A 14,640-nucleotide genomic window follows, 5' to 3' on the forward strand; every position below is an offset into this window, starting at 1 on the left:
TCAAGATAGTCTACTAGGCTCTAGTGCCGAATCACCGGTTTTATATAGGAAATAGTTATAAAAAGGTACATACAGTAGTAGAACGATGCTATTTCTTTTTGTGCTATAACAATTGAGTCAAGTAAAAATGTTTTAGTCTTAGCCAGCCTTAAATAGGTATACTTTTCACCTTTTGTACCTCTGTTTTTGTATCTCTGTTCTGTTTTCCTTGTGTAATGTAATGTACTCTATTGTTGCTTATTTCTATGTTTTTTTGTGGGGACTGCGAATGAAAATGAGCATCATTGCTAAGTCCGGTGTACTTACATTACATTGATATTTATTGTTCATTAATATGCCGTGTCCCGTCTAAATAAACAAATACAGTGAAGGCGCATACTGCAAATACAGGGATTAACCATTGAACATAATGGCCCTGATCACAATACCATCACATCCTATGTTTAGACCCGTCCGTCACGTCTAATCGCTGAAGCAACAAAAGACTTGCCAAAGCAAGGCTATTCTTATTTTCCTTTGAAGAATTATTGCTGAGCCCTGATGGCTTAGTTGGAACCTGTTGTGTTGAGTAGGGTCACTGGTGATGACGCAATCAGCCTCAAGTGCAAAGCACAATGCCATCCATCACAGTGCACAGTATTAATAACCTTACCTCTGAATAATCAAGAAGAATACTTTTTCTGGAATTCAACACGAAATAATTCAAAAACCACATAGCCGATGTGATAGTCGACTAAATTGATTGCTCATTAACTACCGGTACAGTACTTTACCCAGTATATTATACTCGTTGATACAATGGCGGCATAGAAAAAAAATTGCTGATCTACAAGATCACAACTCGTCGCGTTGTGAGCTATTTTCACAATTTTCACCATTTAAAAGATAATCGTTCATTAATCATAATCGAGGCGAAAGTGTGAAGTAATTGTGCTATTGATTTGAAGTCATATGGCCCAGCCCTGGTGTGTGGGGGGTCTTTGACAGTGATGAGAGCATGTTGGGGCAAGCTATTGAACAGGTAGCACGGCTCTTATGAGTGCCTCCATTGTCTCTCATCATCGCTCTCCTCAGGCGCTTAATCCATTAAGACCGCATCTGTTTTTTTTTTTACCATTAGGATTTAGAAGACATTTGTAGAGTCCCCAGAAGCAAAAAATTGTTCAAAATGTTGGCTTTAAAATTATATATAAATATTCAAAGATTTGCACACATTTTCACGATTTTTCAAAAAATATTGCAGAGCTACAAGCTCGTAACTTGTATACAGTATCTGCTATTTTTGAATAGCCAAAGAAATCTAAAATGACACATATGCGTTCCCGGATTGAATGGGTTAAGAGATAAGAATGATAAACGAAGGGCGATGCAATGTAAACAACCACACAATCACTCAAGAGGGAAACTTTAAAACGCTCGCTTATCTGCCTCACAAAGCTTCTCTCCCCTTATCGCACAATGGTTACATATTTAACGTGGTTGCTCCCACTGGAATGTAGGCCTGGGGCCTACATTCAATGTCGATCTTGTAACGATATTGTGGGGATGACTGTCGGACCGTGCTTTGATAAAGTATTTAAACAATGAGATAAAAAAAGAGAGAAAGTGCCTTCATCTTGATAAGTATAGCACAACAGAGTTCAAATGTATCAATATGAAAAGATGCCCGCCCTATATTGTTACAGTAAATAGCTTAAACAATTGTTGATCTGTTGTCTAGTCAAGTGTATGTATTTATTCCTTTTATCAGGAGTCACCTAGAGAATAAAAACACGCCTCACTGCTATTTGTTTCTTTATGTGTTTGTTTGCCGCTTGTTTACAATTGTATCACCACTATTAGTCATTTAAACAACAGAAGGAGAAAGGAATACAAAGTAAAATCTTCAGTGCTCATTTATCCATTTGTAAGTATATATCATTGCTGCCTGAGGACGAGACATTATACTCAAAACGTGTTGCTGAGTAGTCGGTAAGGTTTTGAGCTAATCGTTTGTTCATTTGCCTGAACAAAAAGTTGCAACATAGCCGTTTGAAGGCATTAAAACTATTTGTGCATTATACAGTGGTCTCCCTCCTCTAATAGTCGCTACATCTGTAAGTAGCCTGCAGTGGTGGAAAGTAACTAAGTACATTTACTCAAGTACTGTAATTAAGTACAATTTTGAGGTATTTTTTACTTTACGGGAGTACTTCAAACTTTGAATACTTTTACTCCAAAATAATTATTTGAAAACTTTAGTTACTAGTTACTTTGTAGATTTGGATTATTACTACAAAACCACTTCAGAATAATACAGTATATTTACTTTGGCAATTTGAAAATAACCGATCTACAAGCTCAAAACGTGTAGTAAAGCGACGCGTTGTGAGCTTGTATATCTGCCATTTTCAAAGGATTTTTTATACATTTGAAAACTTGTGAAATGGGACCTTCTGCATGAGTACTTGTACTTTTGGTACTTTAAGTACATTTTGATGCCAATACTTTTGCACTTTTAAGTACATTTTTAATACCAAACTTGTACACTCTCAGGGTTGAATGGCCACTGAGGATTTTACGGTGGAGAAAGTCCCTGCTGGGACACACACAGGGTAGACTTGGCATCAGTTGCAGATGACTAACCGTTTTGACCAGGCCTGTCCACTATGGGACAGGAAGGAACTGAGTCACTGTCTCTTTTCTGAACAGGGAGCATTGCAGGCCTAAATATACACAGTAGAGTCCTCTGTGTTAATAGAACCCAGACAGTGTAGACGTAACATGAGTTATGAATGGAGAAATGAAGGTAACGTTGAGGATGTTACTGTGTATACTGTATAACTCCACATACAGTGTTTACACTTCTAGGCAGACGAACACAAAACCCGTTGCAGAGTAGCCTTAAGATTTGTAGCCATTTGTGTGTTTGTCTGCCCACACAAACTTTGGGAAGATATGTGTATTTGAAGGCATTAAAACGACCTTTGGTCTGCGTCGCCATCCTTGTCCCCAAGGCTCAATTCTGGGGCCGATTATCTTCTCTCTCTACCGACTGCCCTTAGGGTTGATTTAGAAAAAAACATGGCATTTCCTTCCATTTTCATGCAGATGATTCCCAATAATATCTGTCTCTGAAAAGAGATGATGCTACTACTTCGAAGCCACTGCTGTATTGTCTCAAGGACATCAAAGCCTGGACGGCCTACTAAGGTCACGATCATTTTAGACCCAGTATTGCTGACATTGCCCCTGAACTTGACCTCTGCTCCCTGAAGCCCACTATAACCAACCTTGGCGTCAACAGCACAACCATGAATCAATACCTAATAAGTATCACAAAGCAGGATTATCAAGCTAGATTATGAAGTTAGGTAGATAACATAAAAAGTGTTATGAAATGCATTTAGGTAACTTCTCTTTTGATGTGGCGCTAAAATAGAATTTACTTGACTTCCTCCCCCCTCCAAGGCAATTGAAGGGGAAACACTGCATCAGAATAAAGCTGATCTGATTTGTGTTTATTTTTATTCATGTAAAACGTAGTTAGGGTTTTGTTTTGTTCTAAAATGTCTGTCAGTATGTTGTCTGGTTTTCTTTTCAAATGTCATTTTTCAATGTCATTGATTAAGGGTACTGTGGATATTATTGCCAAGAACATCAGCGCTATTACCATTAGGTCTGTCCACCTACGGCTGGACAGACCTTGGGAAGGGTGGGAGGGAGGGGGGGGAAAAAGAAAAAAGGCACCAAACAAATGTATTTAAAAAATGTCTGTACAGAAGGGAGGAAAGGAGGAATGGAGAAAATGTTTGTTTTTTTTTTAAGTTTTTTTTACAATGTATTACGGTCTTTTTTCTTTTTCTCTCTCTCTCTCTCTCTCTCCCCCCCCCCCCCCCCCCCCGTCTGCAATGCAAACATGGTGCTCAATAAACACAAGATATAAAAAAAAAGAATAAAGCTGACCTCATGATGTTCATCACACTGTCCCGATGATGACCGAAGATTCTAACGGACCGGTGTTGTGTTAAGAGACAAAAGAAGTGTGATTGATTCTTTCAGGAACCTGGCATTTATATAGGATCTGATAAGAGGAGAACATCTAACAATAGAACACCATTATCCACTTCGCTGAGTCATTAAAGAAAGGGGGAGGGGGGGGGGGGTGAATAAGCCAAAGAAACCACATCACAAATAATGGAAATGAAAATTCGGAACACTAATAACTCCACCTCATAACCAAACATAACAAACAATAAGCCTTTCTCTTTTCCCCTCTCTCTCTCTCTCTCTCTCTCTCTCTCTCTCTGGTGAAAAGTGTTGTTTCACTCAGACTTCTACAGACTCATACTGTAGCTCTAGGCAGCCCTGTGTGCACCGGCAGTCAAGGATACAAAACAAACAACAGAGGCCTGTAGAGTGTGTGTGTGTGTGTGTGTGTGTGTGTGTGTGTGTGTGTGTGTGTGTGTGTGCTCGCAGGCGCGTGCGTGCGTTCGTTGGATGAATGTAAAAAGATAGTGCAGGGACACAGAGGGAGAGGGAGATAGAAGAATGGAGAAGTGTGTGTGTATGTGTGTGTGTGTGTGTGTGTGTGTGTGTGTGTGTGTGTGTGTGTGTGTGTGTGTGTGTGTGTGTGTGTGTGTGTGTGTGTGTGTGTGTGTGTGTGTGTGTGTGTGAGAGAGAGGTGGGCGGGGATTGCTCAGACGGTGGCTGTGAGGGGATAGCGTGGTTGACAGTGCTGCTGTTAGGGCTGTCTGTAAATAAAGGTATTACATCACTCTGCCTGAGCAGCTCCAGCCACAACCACCAACCCACTGGAAACTACAGCTGCAACACTTCATTCAACTAATTGATTATTTTTTATTGTTTTATGGCTAATTGATTTTAATAAAAAATATATATAATAATTGGGGGGTGTACAGCTTTTTTCATGTGTCGCGAATATAGGGCTTAAGTGGTTCATGATATTAATCCATTTAGTCAATTTTTACTTCGCTCATATTAGGAATATTTTGACAATTCTGAGACATTTCCCATTGCTTTCTTTTTATCTCTATTCGTTTCAACTTTCTTGAAAAGTACAAATGACGGTAGCTTGTATGAGAAAGATTGTCACCCACGCTATTTTTCTTTTTACACCTGTAAACCTGTGATGTGACAATAAAGTTGAAGTCAGCCACAAGTTGGCCACTAAAGCCTCATTTACACTTCGTGGGGGTACGACGTGGAAAATACATTTTGCGATCGCGTGTTGCATGTTTTTAATTGAAAAGGAGTTCCTTTTGGTGAACAAGGAGCAACCTCTTTGTACCAGGGTGTTTGTACGATAAATAAAGCTTTAACCCATTAAATGTCTAAATCCTAACAGTTTTCTGAAAAACGTATACATCAGTGCTATATCAACTTTTTCAAGGACCCCCAAAATGATATGTATTTGTTAACTTTAAAATATATATACATTCAAAGATTTGCAAAAAAAATCATATACATTCAAAGATTTGCAAATAAATTCAAGATTTGAAAAAAAAATTGCAGATCTACAAAGCTCATGAGCTTGTAGATCTGCTATTTTTGAATAGCCAAAATATTAAATAATGGTTAAAGTGGTTACAACAGATGCTTTCCTGGTTAAATAATGGCTTAAAAGGAATTTGAACTAAGTCAATATCTATCTACCAGCACCCTTATCAAAGCTTCCTGCATGCATTGTATGCCCATTACGTCACCCATAGGTGACATATCAGGAGGTTTACTACCCTTGAATCGTGCCTCGGGTCACCTCTGACTTCCAGAGAGCTAAGTCAAGCCGGCGACGGCACACAATGGAGACTCTGATTGCTCAGCATTGCATCATCACGGCATGTGTGTTTTTTTTTTGTTTTGTCTAAGAAGGCAAAAGGCTGGAGCAGCTCTGAGCCCGAGCAGTGGATGGAATAAGAGTCCGGAACAACTACAGCGTAGCGATTGGTTTTTAGCTACAGGCTAAAAAAACAGGGCTGAGAATTTTGCGAGAGTGGTTATGCATTCCAGGAACGCATCCGTGTCATTTTAGATTTGAGCTATATAACTATTATTTTATACTTTGGCTATTCAAAAATAGCAGATATACAAGCTCATAGAGTGCCGTGCTATGAGCTTGTAGATCTGCTATTTTTGAAAAATCTTGAACATTTGTGCACATCTTTGAATATATATATATTTTTAAAGCGAACATTTGTAACTCAAATCTTTGCTTCTGGAGGTCCCTGGAACTAAACATTTTTTAGAAATATATATTTTTAAGAAAAATATATATATATTCAAAGATTTGCACACATTTCCTCAAAAATAGCAGATCTACAAGCTCATAGTGCCGCGCTATGAGCTTGTATATCTGCTATTTTTGAATAGCCAAAGAAATCTAAAATGACAGAGTTGTGTTCCTGGATTGGATGGGTTAAGTTGATAACTGAACTCCGTAATCACACAAACCACAGGAACTAGAACAGTGGGAAACCAAACCTGCAGTAAGGATGTTTATAAGCGCTGGGAGCGCATGGTGTTTAAAAGGGGCAGCTAGCATTAAAGAGCCTTTACGGCGTTAACTACAGCCTAGGCGATGCCAGAGTTTTGGGTCCGATCATGCCCGATCCTGATTTTTCGAGACTCCTAGTGCACCAGATCTTACTGATGTTTTGTGAAGAAGTGCGAATTTTTCTAATCAATTTGAAAAACGCACATGATTAAACTTTCTATTTGAGAACATTTAACTAGAATGTATTATACACTTAAACCTGATAAAGAAAAAAATGAGGGATTCCAGCCAGGTTGAAAGTGATTAACACATCGGCCGCAAGTACTGGGCGATAGGGCTTTTGCTGCCCCGACCCTGTGGAATGCACTCCCTTAATACGCTCAGAAAAAAACCCACCCTCCAAACCACTCTCAAAACCCAACTCTTCAATAAGGCTTTCCCCAGCTAACTGCACACCCCCCTGTCTCACCTTGTCACTGTTTTTAACCTATTTCCTTAGTGTTTTTCCTAATAAAGTAGACTTTTGTTGTCCCCCCCCCCCCCCATTTGAAGCGTCTTTGGGTACTTGGGAAAAGTGCTATATAAATTTGAGATATCATTGCTATTATAATTGCACATAATGTCGTCAAAAAAGGCAAACAACGGCCCATAATAACACATGGGGTCTAGCTCTAGGGTCTATGTGTAAAGACATTGCATGTGAAGCAGGTCACCTCGCTCACAGCATAGGCCCCATGAATGAAGACATAAGAGGGGATTTCCTGGTGCTGAAAAACACACATCATGGCAAAGGCATCCGCCAGGATTAACAGCCATGGGCCAAATGTGTCCTCAGTGAAGTTGCTCGCTGCAGAGGCCTGCAGTGAGCTCACTGCCACGGCTCTGACGCACAGCATTGTACTGAGTACACACCGAGCACACACAAACACATGCACGCAAAACGTTCACTGCAGCCAGAAGACTTAAAAGCAGAGGTGGGAAGAAGTACTCAGATTTCTTTTAGACCCGAGGCAGATTCTACAAAAAAGTCTTCTAAATCTAAACAGTTTTCGGAAAAACGTATGTTGCTATATCAGTGGTGCTCAAACTTTTTACTGTCAAGGACAGCTTGTAGATCTGCTACTTTTGCTAGTTTTGAAATTTTGAATCCTGAAAAGTTAGTTTTTTGTCCCCGACAGAGACGATATATATATATATATATATATATATATATACAAAAACAGCCATCTGGAGTGTATAGAGTTGTTAACAGCTATTTCACACTTTTCCTCCCTCCTTTCTGACTGTGTCTGAACAGCACTGTTCCTACGAGAGGAAGTGTCTCTCTGCTGTGTGTGTGTGTGTGTGTGTGTGTGTGTGTGTGTGTGTGTGTGTGTGTGTGTGTGTGTGTGTGTGTGTGTGTGTGTGTGTGTGTGTGTGTGTGTGTGTGTGTTCCCTTTGGTTCCAGGGACCCGCAGAGGCAAATATTTGAGTAAAAAATGTTCGCTTTAAAAAATATATAGATATTCAAAGATTTGCACACATTTTCACGTTTTTTCAAAAACAGCAGATCTACAAGCTCATAGCGTGGCACGCAGTGACGCGCTATGAGCTTGTAATAGCCAAAGTAAGTATAAAATAACGGTTAAAGTGGTTACACAGACACTTTCCCGGTTTTAATGGGTTAAGTAAAAGTATCAATACCACAATATAATGATAGTGATAGATAGGCCTGTATTCAAAATTGTACTCAAGTACAAAAGTATTGCCATCAAAATATACTTAAGGTTGCAGGGATGTTATTGTCATTCCATACAGGTACAGAACGAAATGTCCTGGTCATGGCAGAACTAATTACATCTAAGCACTACATGAAACAGTACCAGAGCGAAATGATTAAAACCTTTCAAGCTCACAACTTGTACCCTGAAGATGGCCGTGGGCGTGGGGTCACTATGCATGCGTTATCCCCGTTATAGTTTTTAACTCGATTAATGATGAAATAGCCATCTCAATAAAGGCTTTTTAACTTTTAACCAGAAGAGTGCCTTGGCTTTTTTCCTTTGTTGTTTTTCCCCCTTGTCTCACAACTTGTACGTTGGCTATTTGAAAATAGCCAAAGTATCAAATAGGGCTTAATTGGTTAATGCATGTTTTGTATTAATAATATAAATCTGCAAAGTAACTAACCAGTAAAGCTGACATATAATTGTATTGGGAGTAAAAAAAAGTACAATATTTGCCTCTGAGATATACTCATGTAAGAGTACCTCAAATTAGTACAGTACTTATGAGTAAATGTACATAGTTACTTTCCACCACTGGTTAAACCCATTAAGACCTGGAATGCATCTGTGTCACTTTAGATTTCTTTGTCTATTCAAAAATAGCAGATCTACAAGCTCATAGCGCGGCACCGAGTGCCGCACTATGAGCTTGTAGATCTGCTATTTTTGAAAAATCTTGAACTTTTTTTTTTTTTGATTTTTTTCAAAAAACTGTTAGGATTTAGAAAAAAAAAATAATGGGTTAAAAGCAAAGCATGAGGGTTTGAAGTACACACACCAAAACTGCGATACGCCTAATTGAACACCTAATGAGTGAAGAGATTAACTTGCTCGGGTTAATGTTTGGCTACGCCACGGTCATTCCAACTCTGAGTCTGAGGTAATGCTGGGTGTGACCATAAGCTGCACGGTATATGTGTTTTTACTTGTTCTGTCCTGGAGTAGTCCAAAAAGTAGGTGCAAACTCTCCCCTTTCTCTCTCCAGCTATGGCTGTGTCTGTGTTTTTTCAATGCTAAAATAATGCAGATCTTATGAGGTCTTGGAAGGGTTTTTGTGCACATCATTGCTGTCGGCCGGGCAGAAACCTTGTATCTCTTTTTATGTTTTTTTCTTCTTAAAAGAATGCCCTCCGTCATAATACTACAGTGTCACACACAAGCGGCAAAAATAACCGATCTACAAGGTCACAATGCATCGCGATGCAATGTGCCGTGAGCTTGTATATCTGCTATTTTTTTTTGTGCATTCCATCTGTGGGTTTTTATAACATGGAACCAAAGAAAAGCATTAACAAGAGATTGTGACCAAAAAAAAACTACATTAGATCCATTGTACAAACACAGGTTATTTTTTAAGACCTACCTTGTGAGTTCCTATGCTGTCCGGGTCCATTTTGGAGACCGTCATCTGTTAACAGAAGAGGGCAACACGGTTAACCTGTAGCCCGCCAACTATACAGTTGTTCTGATACCGATACAATGTGTGTTACCGGACCACACCATGGACAAATGACATCATCAACCTGCGACAGGTGTTTGAGTGCCATTGACGTGCCAAAACATACGTTCTTTCAGAAAACTGTTGGGATTTAGAAGACATTTTGTAGAATCGGCTTCAGGTCTTAATGGGTTAAATTACACACTGGTATCGGATTGGTACTCGGTATAGACCGATACGCAAGTCGGAATCGGTATCGACGCTGACACACAGCTGTGTCAACACACAGCAGCTTAGTGATGCATAGTAGTGTATGGGTAATACGTGTGGTTTTGGTTTTGAATGGAAACAATGGCCAACAGTGCAGATATTGATCATACATTCTAACGTTGTTTACTAGAGGTCAGTGTGAGAGCAGCACGTTCAGACTGACAGCTCCCCTCGCCACAAGGTCCTGTGTACGTGCAAGTGTAACATGGGAAGTTGGTATTGTTTGAAGTGTGTGTGTGTGTGTGTGTGTGTGTGTGTGTGTGTGTGTGTGTGTGTGTGTGTGTGTGTGTGTGTGTGTGTGTGTGTGTGTGTGTGTGTGTGTGTGTGTGTGCGCGCGCACACACACATGTCAGTATAAATGCACGTGCCACATTGTGATCTTCAATGTTTATACTGTAACACAGGAATATATATATGTATATATATATATACATATTAGGCATGTAACAATTCACTCAACTCACGATATGATTCGAATCACGATACTAGGTTCACGATGCGATTTTTTTCTTATTTTTTAAACACAAAATTAGTTTCACACAAATCTCACAAATCCAGTATTTTCTTTTTTCTTCTTTTTTTTTTTACAATACTGTGTTTTCTCTTATCCTCTTTTCAATACAGTAGCAAATGACTGAAAACTATTTTTTTTAATCAATTCTCTTACAAAGATCCTGTATTTTCTTTCTCTTTGTCTGCTGTTTGCATCGCAATACATTTATTAAATCGATTTCAATTGTCACCAGTTTGAAATCTTAATCGATTTTAATTGATTTACGATAAATCGTTACATGCCTAATATATATATATAGACACTGTTTAGGTACAGTATATCTTATAAAGGTGAGAGCGGGCAGTGTCTGACTGTGTGCCCGGATTATGCCCGATGCTGATTATGCTGATTCCTTGGTATGCTCGATACCAAGGAAAATCTGCGTTGTTAGGCAACAGTTTCTGTGTGTGTGTGTGTGTGTGTGTGTGTGTGTGTGTGTGTGTGTGTGTGTGTGTGTGTGTGTGTGTGTGTGTGTGTGTGTGTGTGTGTGTGTGTGTGTGTGTGTGTGTGTGTGTGTGTGTGTGTGTGTGTGTGTGTGTGGTCAGCCAGGCCAGAGCTGGACCAGTGACAGAGAGAGAGAGTGATAGAGGGAGAGAAGTTGTGTGTGACCAAAGGTCATTCAGAGAGAGAATGGGAGAGTGAGAGGGATGCAATAACCTGGCCAAAGCTGGGTACCGAACACACTGCTATATATACACAAAAACAGCCATCTGGAGTCTATAGAGTTGTTAACAGCTATTTCACGCTTTTCCTCCCTCCTTTCTGACTGTGTCTGAGCAGCACTGTTCCTACGAGAGGAAGTGTCTCTCTGCTGAATATGTGTGCGTGTGCGCGCACACATGCAAATATGTATGTGTAATATGCAATGCAGCGCAACTCACCCATGTTTACTGTCATCATCAGGAAGTGGCCCCGTTGAACTCGAGCACAGAGCTCAACTTCTCTGACCTGGTAGAGTCTTCACCCTGACAGCGTGGAGGAGAGGGGAAAACAACAAAACAGGGGTTTTGAACAACATGCGTACATACTGTAGAGAGCCTTCTTCTTCCTCAAAATGTGTGTGTACGTGCCTATGTCTATGTGCGTCTGATAGGGTGATAGTGTGACACAACACCAAGAAGAGGGTACTCTCGGAGGAAGTTACAGCAGCAGCACAACGCTTTCATCACCAGTCTTGTACTTCTGTTATCACGATTCACCACCAAAGTGTTCAGTAAACAACATCACAGAGAATACACTGCAGTTTAACCCATTAATACCAGGAAAGCATCTGTCATTTTAGCTATATCTATAGCAACATAAGTTTTTCAGAAAACTCTTCCTCTTTCACATCTGCCATTTTTTTTTTTGCGTATCATTTTACACAAATTTTATCTTCTGGGGAGTCTCCTGGCACAAAACATTTTCAGATGGGGTGGTCCAGGGCCAAAATCATATCATTTTGGGGGTCCTTGGTACGAAAAGGTTTGAGAATGACTGATTTAGAAGGCATTTGTAGAATCTGCCTCAGGTCTTAATGGGTTAAAAGGCTGCAATTCCATTCCAATTCCATCCAAGAGCCAAATTCCAAATGCGCTCTGCAGGCAGACATCGTCAGTCACCCTGTTACAATACCAGGGGAAAGGCCAATCAGTGGAGGCGGAGGAATTCCACCGTTTGATAATAGCGAAGAGTAGACCTTGAGGTGCAGCGTGCATCAACTCCCACGTTGAGGCAGCCGTGAGGGTGTGTGTAACCGCCCTGCCACCGCCATACGGACCACATGCACTTCAAAAAGCTGAGGTTTCTTTCTTTATGCACTGACAGAGTGAAAGGCTGCTGTTGTCACATGCCAAACTGAAAGAGCCGTCTTAGCAAGTAAAGGTATAGGAACCAGCTCATCGCAAGCGGTTAGCGGTATAGGGTTGGGTGACATGACTTCAAATCAATTAACCCCTTAAAGGCCTGAGGTTCCAATTCTACAAAATGTTTTCTAAATGTTTTTTGAAAACAATCTTTTTTTTTTTTAAATCACAATTTTTCAAAAATAGCAGATCTACAAGCTCATAGCGCGGCACTCGGTGCAGCGCTATGAGCTTGTATATCTGCTATTTTTCCATAGCCAAATAAATCTTAAAGTGACACAGATGCGTTCCAGGTCTTAATGGGTTAAGACATTAAAGGCCTTTTTTTTCTGAAAAACTATATCAGCTATATCAGTGGTTCTATATCAGTGGTTCTCAAACTTTTTCATGTCAAGGAGGACCTCCAAAATGATATGTATTTGGCCACCGACCCCCATCTGCCGGGGACCCCCAGAAGCAAAGATTTTAGTTAAAAATGTTTGCTTTAAAAATATATATATTCAAAGATTTGCAAAATAAATCACGATTCTTAAAAAAAATTGATCTACGGTACAAGCGCACAACGTGCCACTATGTGACAATTAATGAACAATTATTTGATTATATAATAAACAAAAGAAGGGGAAAAAAAGCTTGTATATCTGCATTTTTTTTAAATAGCCAAAGACATCTAAAATGACACAGATATGTTGCCGGTCTTAATGGGTTAAGGAGTCAGGACATGGCCTGATGCTGCCTTCACAATTAAAGCGACAAAGAATTTAAATCCATAAAACAACGGTTCTGCAGCATATCTGTCACCGACTTGCTGTTTAAGTGTTGCACAATCGTGGACATCACCAAGCGTGCGTCCGATGAGCGGGAAAAATATAAAAGGCACATAAATAATGGCTTGTGTTAAAAAGAACAGGGAACTGGCTGATGGAAAGAATGACATGTTTCCCCACATTTCTGGAAATGGTTAAACAACATTTGGTCGTTCTGTAGCCTTGTAGCAGCTAGTGAGTGAAGCTGAAGCCAGCTCAACTTTATGTCGTAGCTTTGTAGCGAGCATCAAAAGCTACAAGTGTCAGGCATCAGTTTTTATCTGCATGTCGCTGGCTTCCATTGACAGTTAGTGGTCTGGTATCCTATAGCTTTGTAGCTGCACTAACTATTTAGCCTGACCCCCAAAATGCATACGTTATTATGACTATATCTGCTAACAATACTTAACAGGATTATTGCAGGTAAACTAGATTAGAACTAAGAAGAGCCAAAGTTGATAATAATGCCTTTGGTTCTTAACATCTAAAGCAGCCACAGTTTGAATTGCAGGGTTACTATGCTGGGTCATAATGAAGCCCAGCGTGAGATTGTACTGGCATCGTGCTGCTGACCACACATGAAAGAGATGAGGAACGAGCCACAAGACAGGTGGTCTTCTAACTCCACTCCACCAAGACTGTTGATGCTATGCCCACGTGTGCACACACACACACACACACACACACACACACACACACACACACACACACACACACACACACACACACACACACACACACACACACACACATACACATACACACACACACACACACACACACACACACACACACAGTGCAGCCCCTGTCTTAATGCCAGCAAGTCACCAGATGGCCCATCTGTTGAGCCCCCCTGCCCAGCATGATGCCAGGCTAGTGGGTACCCACTGATCGCCGGCCCAATTCTCCGCACGAGTCCTTTGGCAGTCGGACGTTGAGACAGCCCTGCACCTTGGGAGATCAGATGCTAATCGCCATTATTATGCTTTTGCAGCTCTAAAAATAAGAACCCCCCCTCCCCCCACCCGCCCCCTCATAGCAGATAAGGCCTAAGAAATGACACGGAACATAATTTCCAGGCAGTCTTTTTACGCACAATCCTACAACTACCTCGCTCACTAGTGACGCGCTCTCTGCTCTACAGAATGTGGATAACATCGCTAATTGGACTCGGGTGCTGCAGTTAGTGGAATAGTTTCCTTTGTCACGGCGCATAAGAGTCTGCCTGAAATGACGGAGAAAGTTAATTAAGAGAAGGAGGAGGATGACATGGGATGGAACATGGCTCAGAGAAAGGGCTATGGGGGGGGGGGGGGTTGTAAATTACCAGCCAGACAAAGGAGAGCCAAGGCTCTCCAAACCACACAACGCAATCCTTATTGTCATTGGAATGAAGAAGAACACGCTGTGTGTGAAAGCGTGTGTATGTTGTATACACACACACACACACACACACACGCTCAAACACAC

At 40.6% G+C, this 14,640-nt stretch overlaps 1 protein-coding gene across 1 annotated transcript in view; it reads right to left on the reverse strand.

The window, feature by feature from the left end:
* Positions 1-14,640, reverse strand: part of map3k22 (mitogen-activated protein kinase kinase kinase 22) — a 77,137-nt gene that overhangs the window by 52,679 nt on the left and 9,818 nt on the right. Inside the window, exons 2-3 of the mRNA XM_084048056.1 lie at positions 11,402-11,485; positions 9,623-9,667 (exon numbers count right to left, since the gene is read on the reverse strand). Of these exons, the coding sequence (XP_083904182.1) occupies positions 9,623-9,667; positions 11,402-11,420 (64 nt within the window). The 5' untranslated portion in view covers positions 11,421-11,485. The remainder of the gene's footprint in view (positions 1-9,622; positions 9,668-11,401; positions 11,486-14,640) is intronic.

The sequence above is a fragment of the Gymnoscopelus microlampas genome, assembly GCF_963454915.1.
Source record: "Gymnoscopelus microlampas genome assembly, chromosome: 22".
In the NCBI taxonomy this organism is placed as follows: Eukaryota; Metazoa; Chordata; class Actinopteri; order Myctophiformes; family Myctophidae; genus Gymnoscopelus; species Gymnoscopelus microlampas.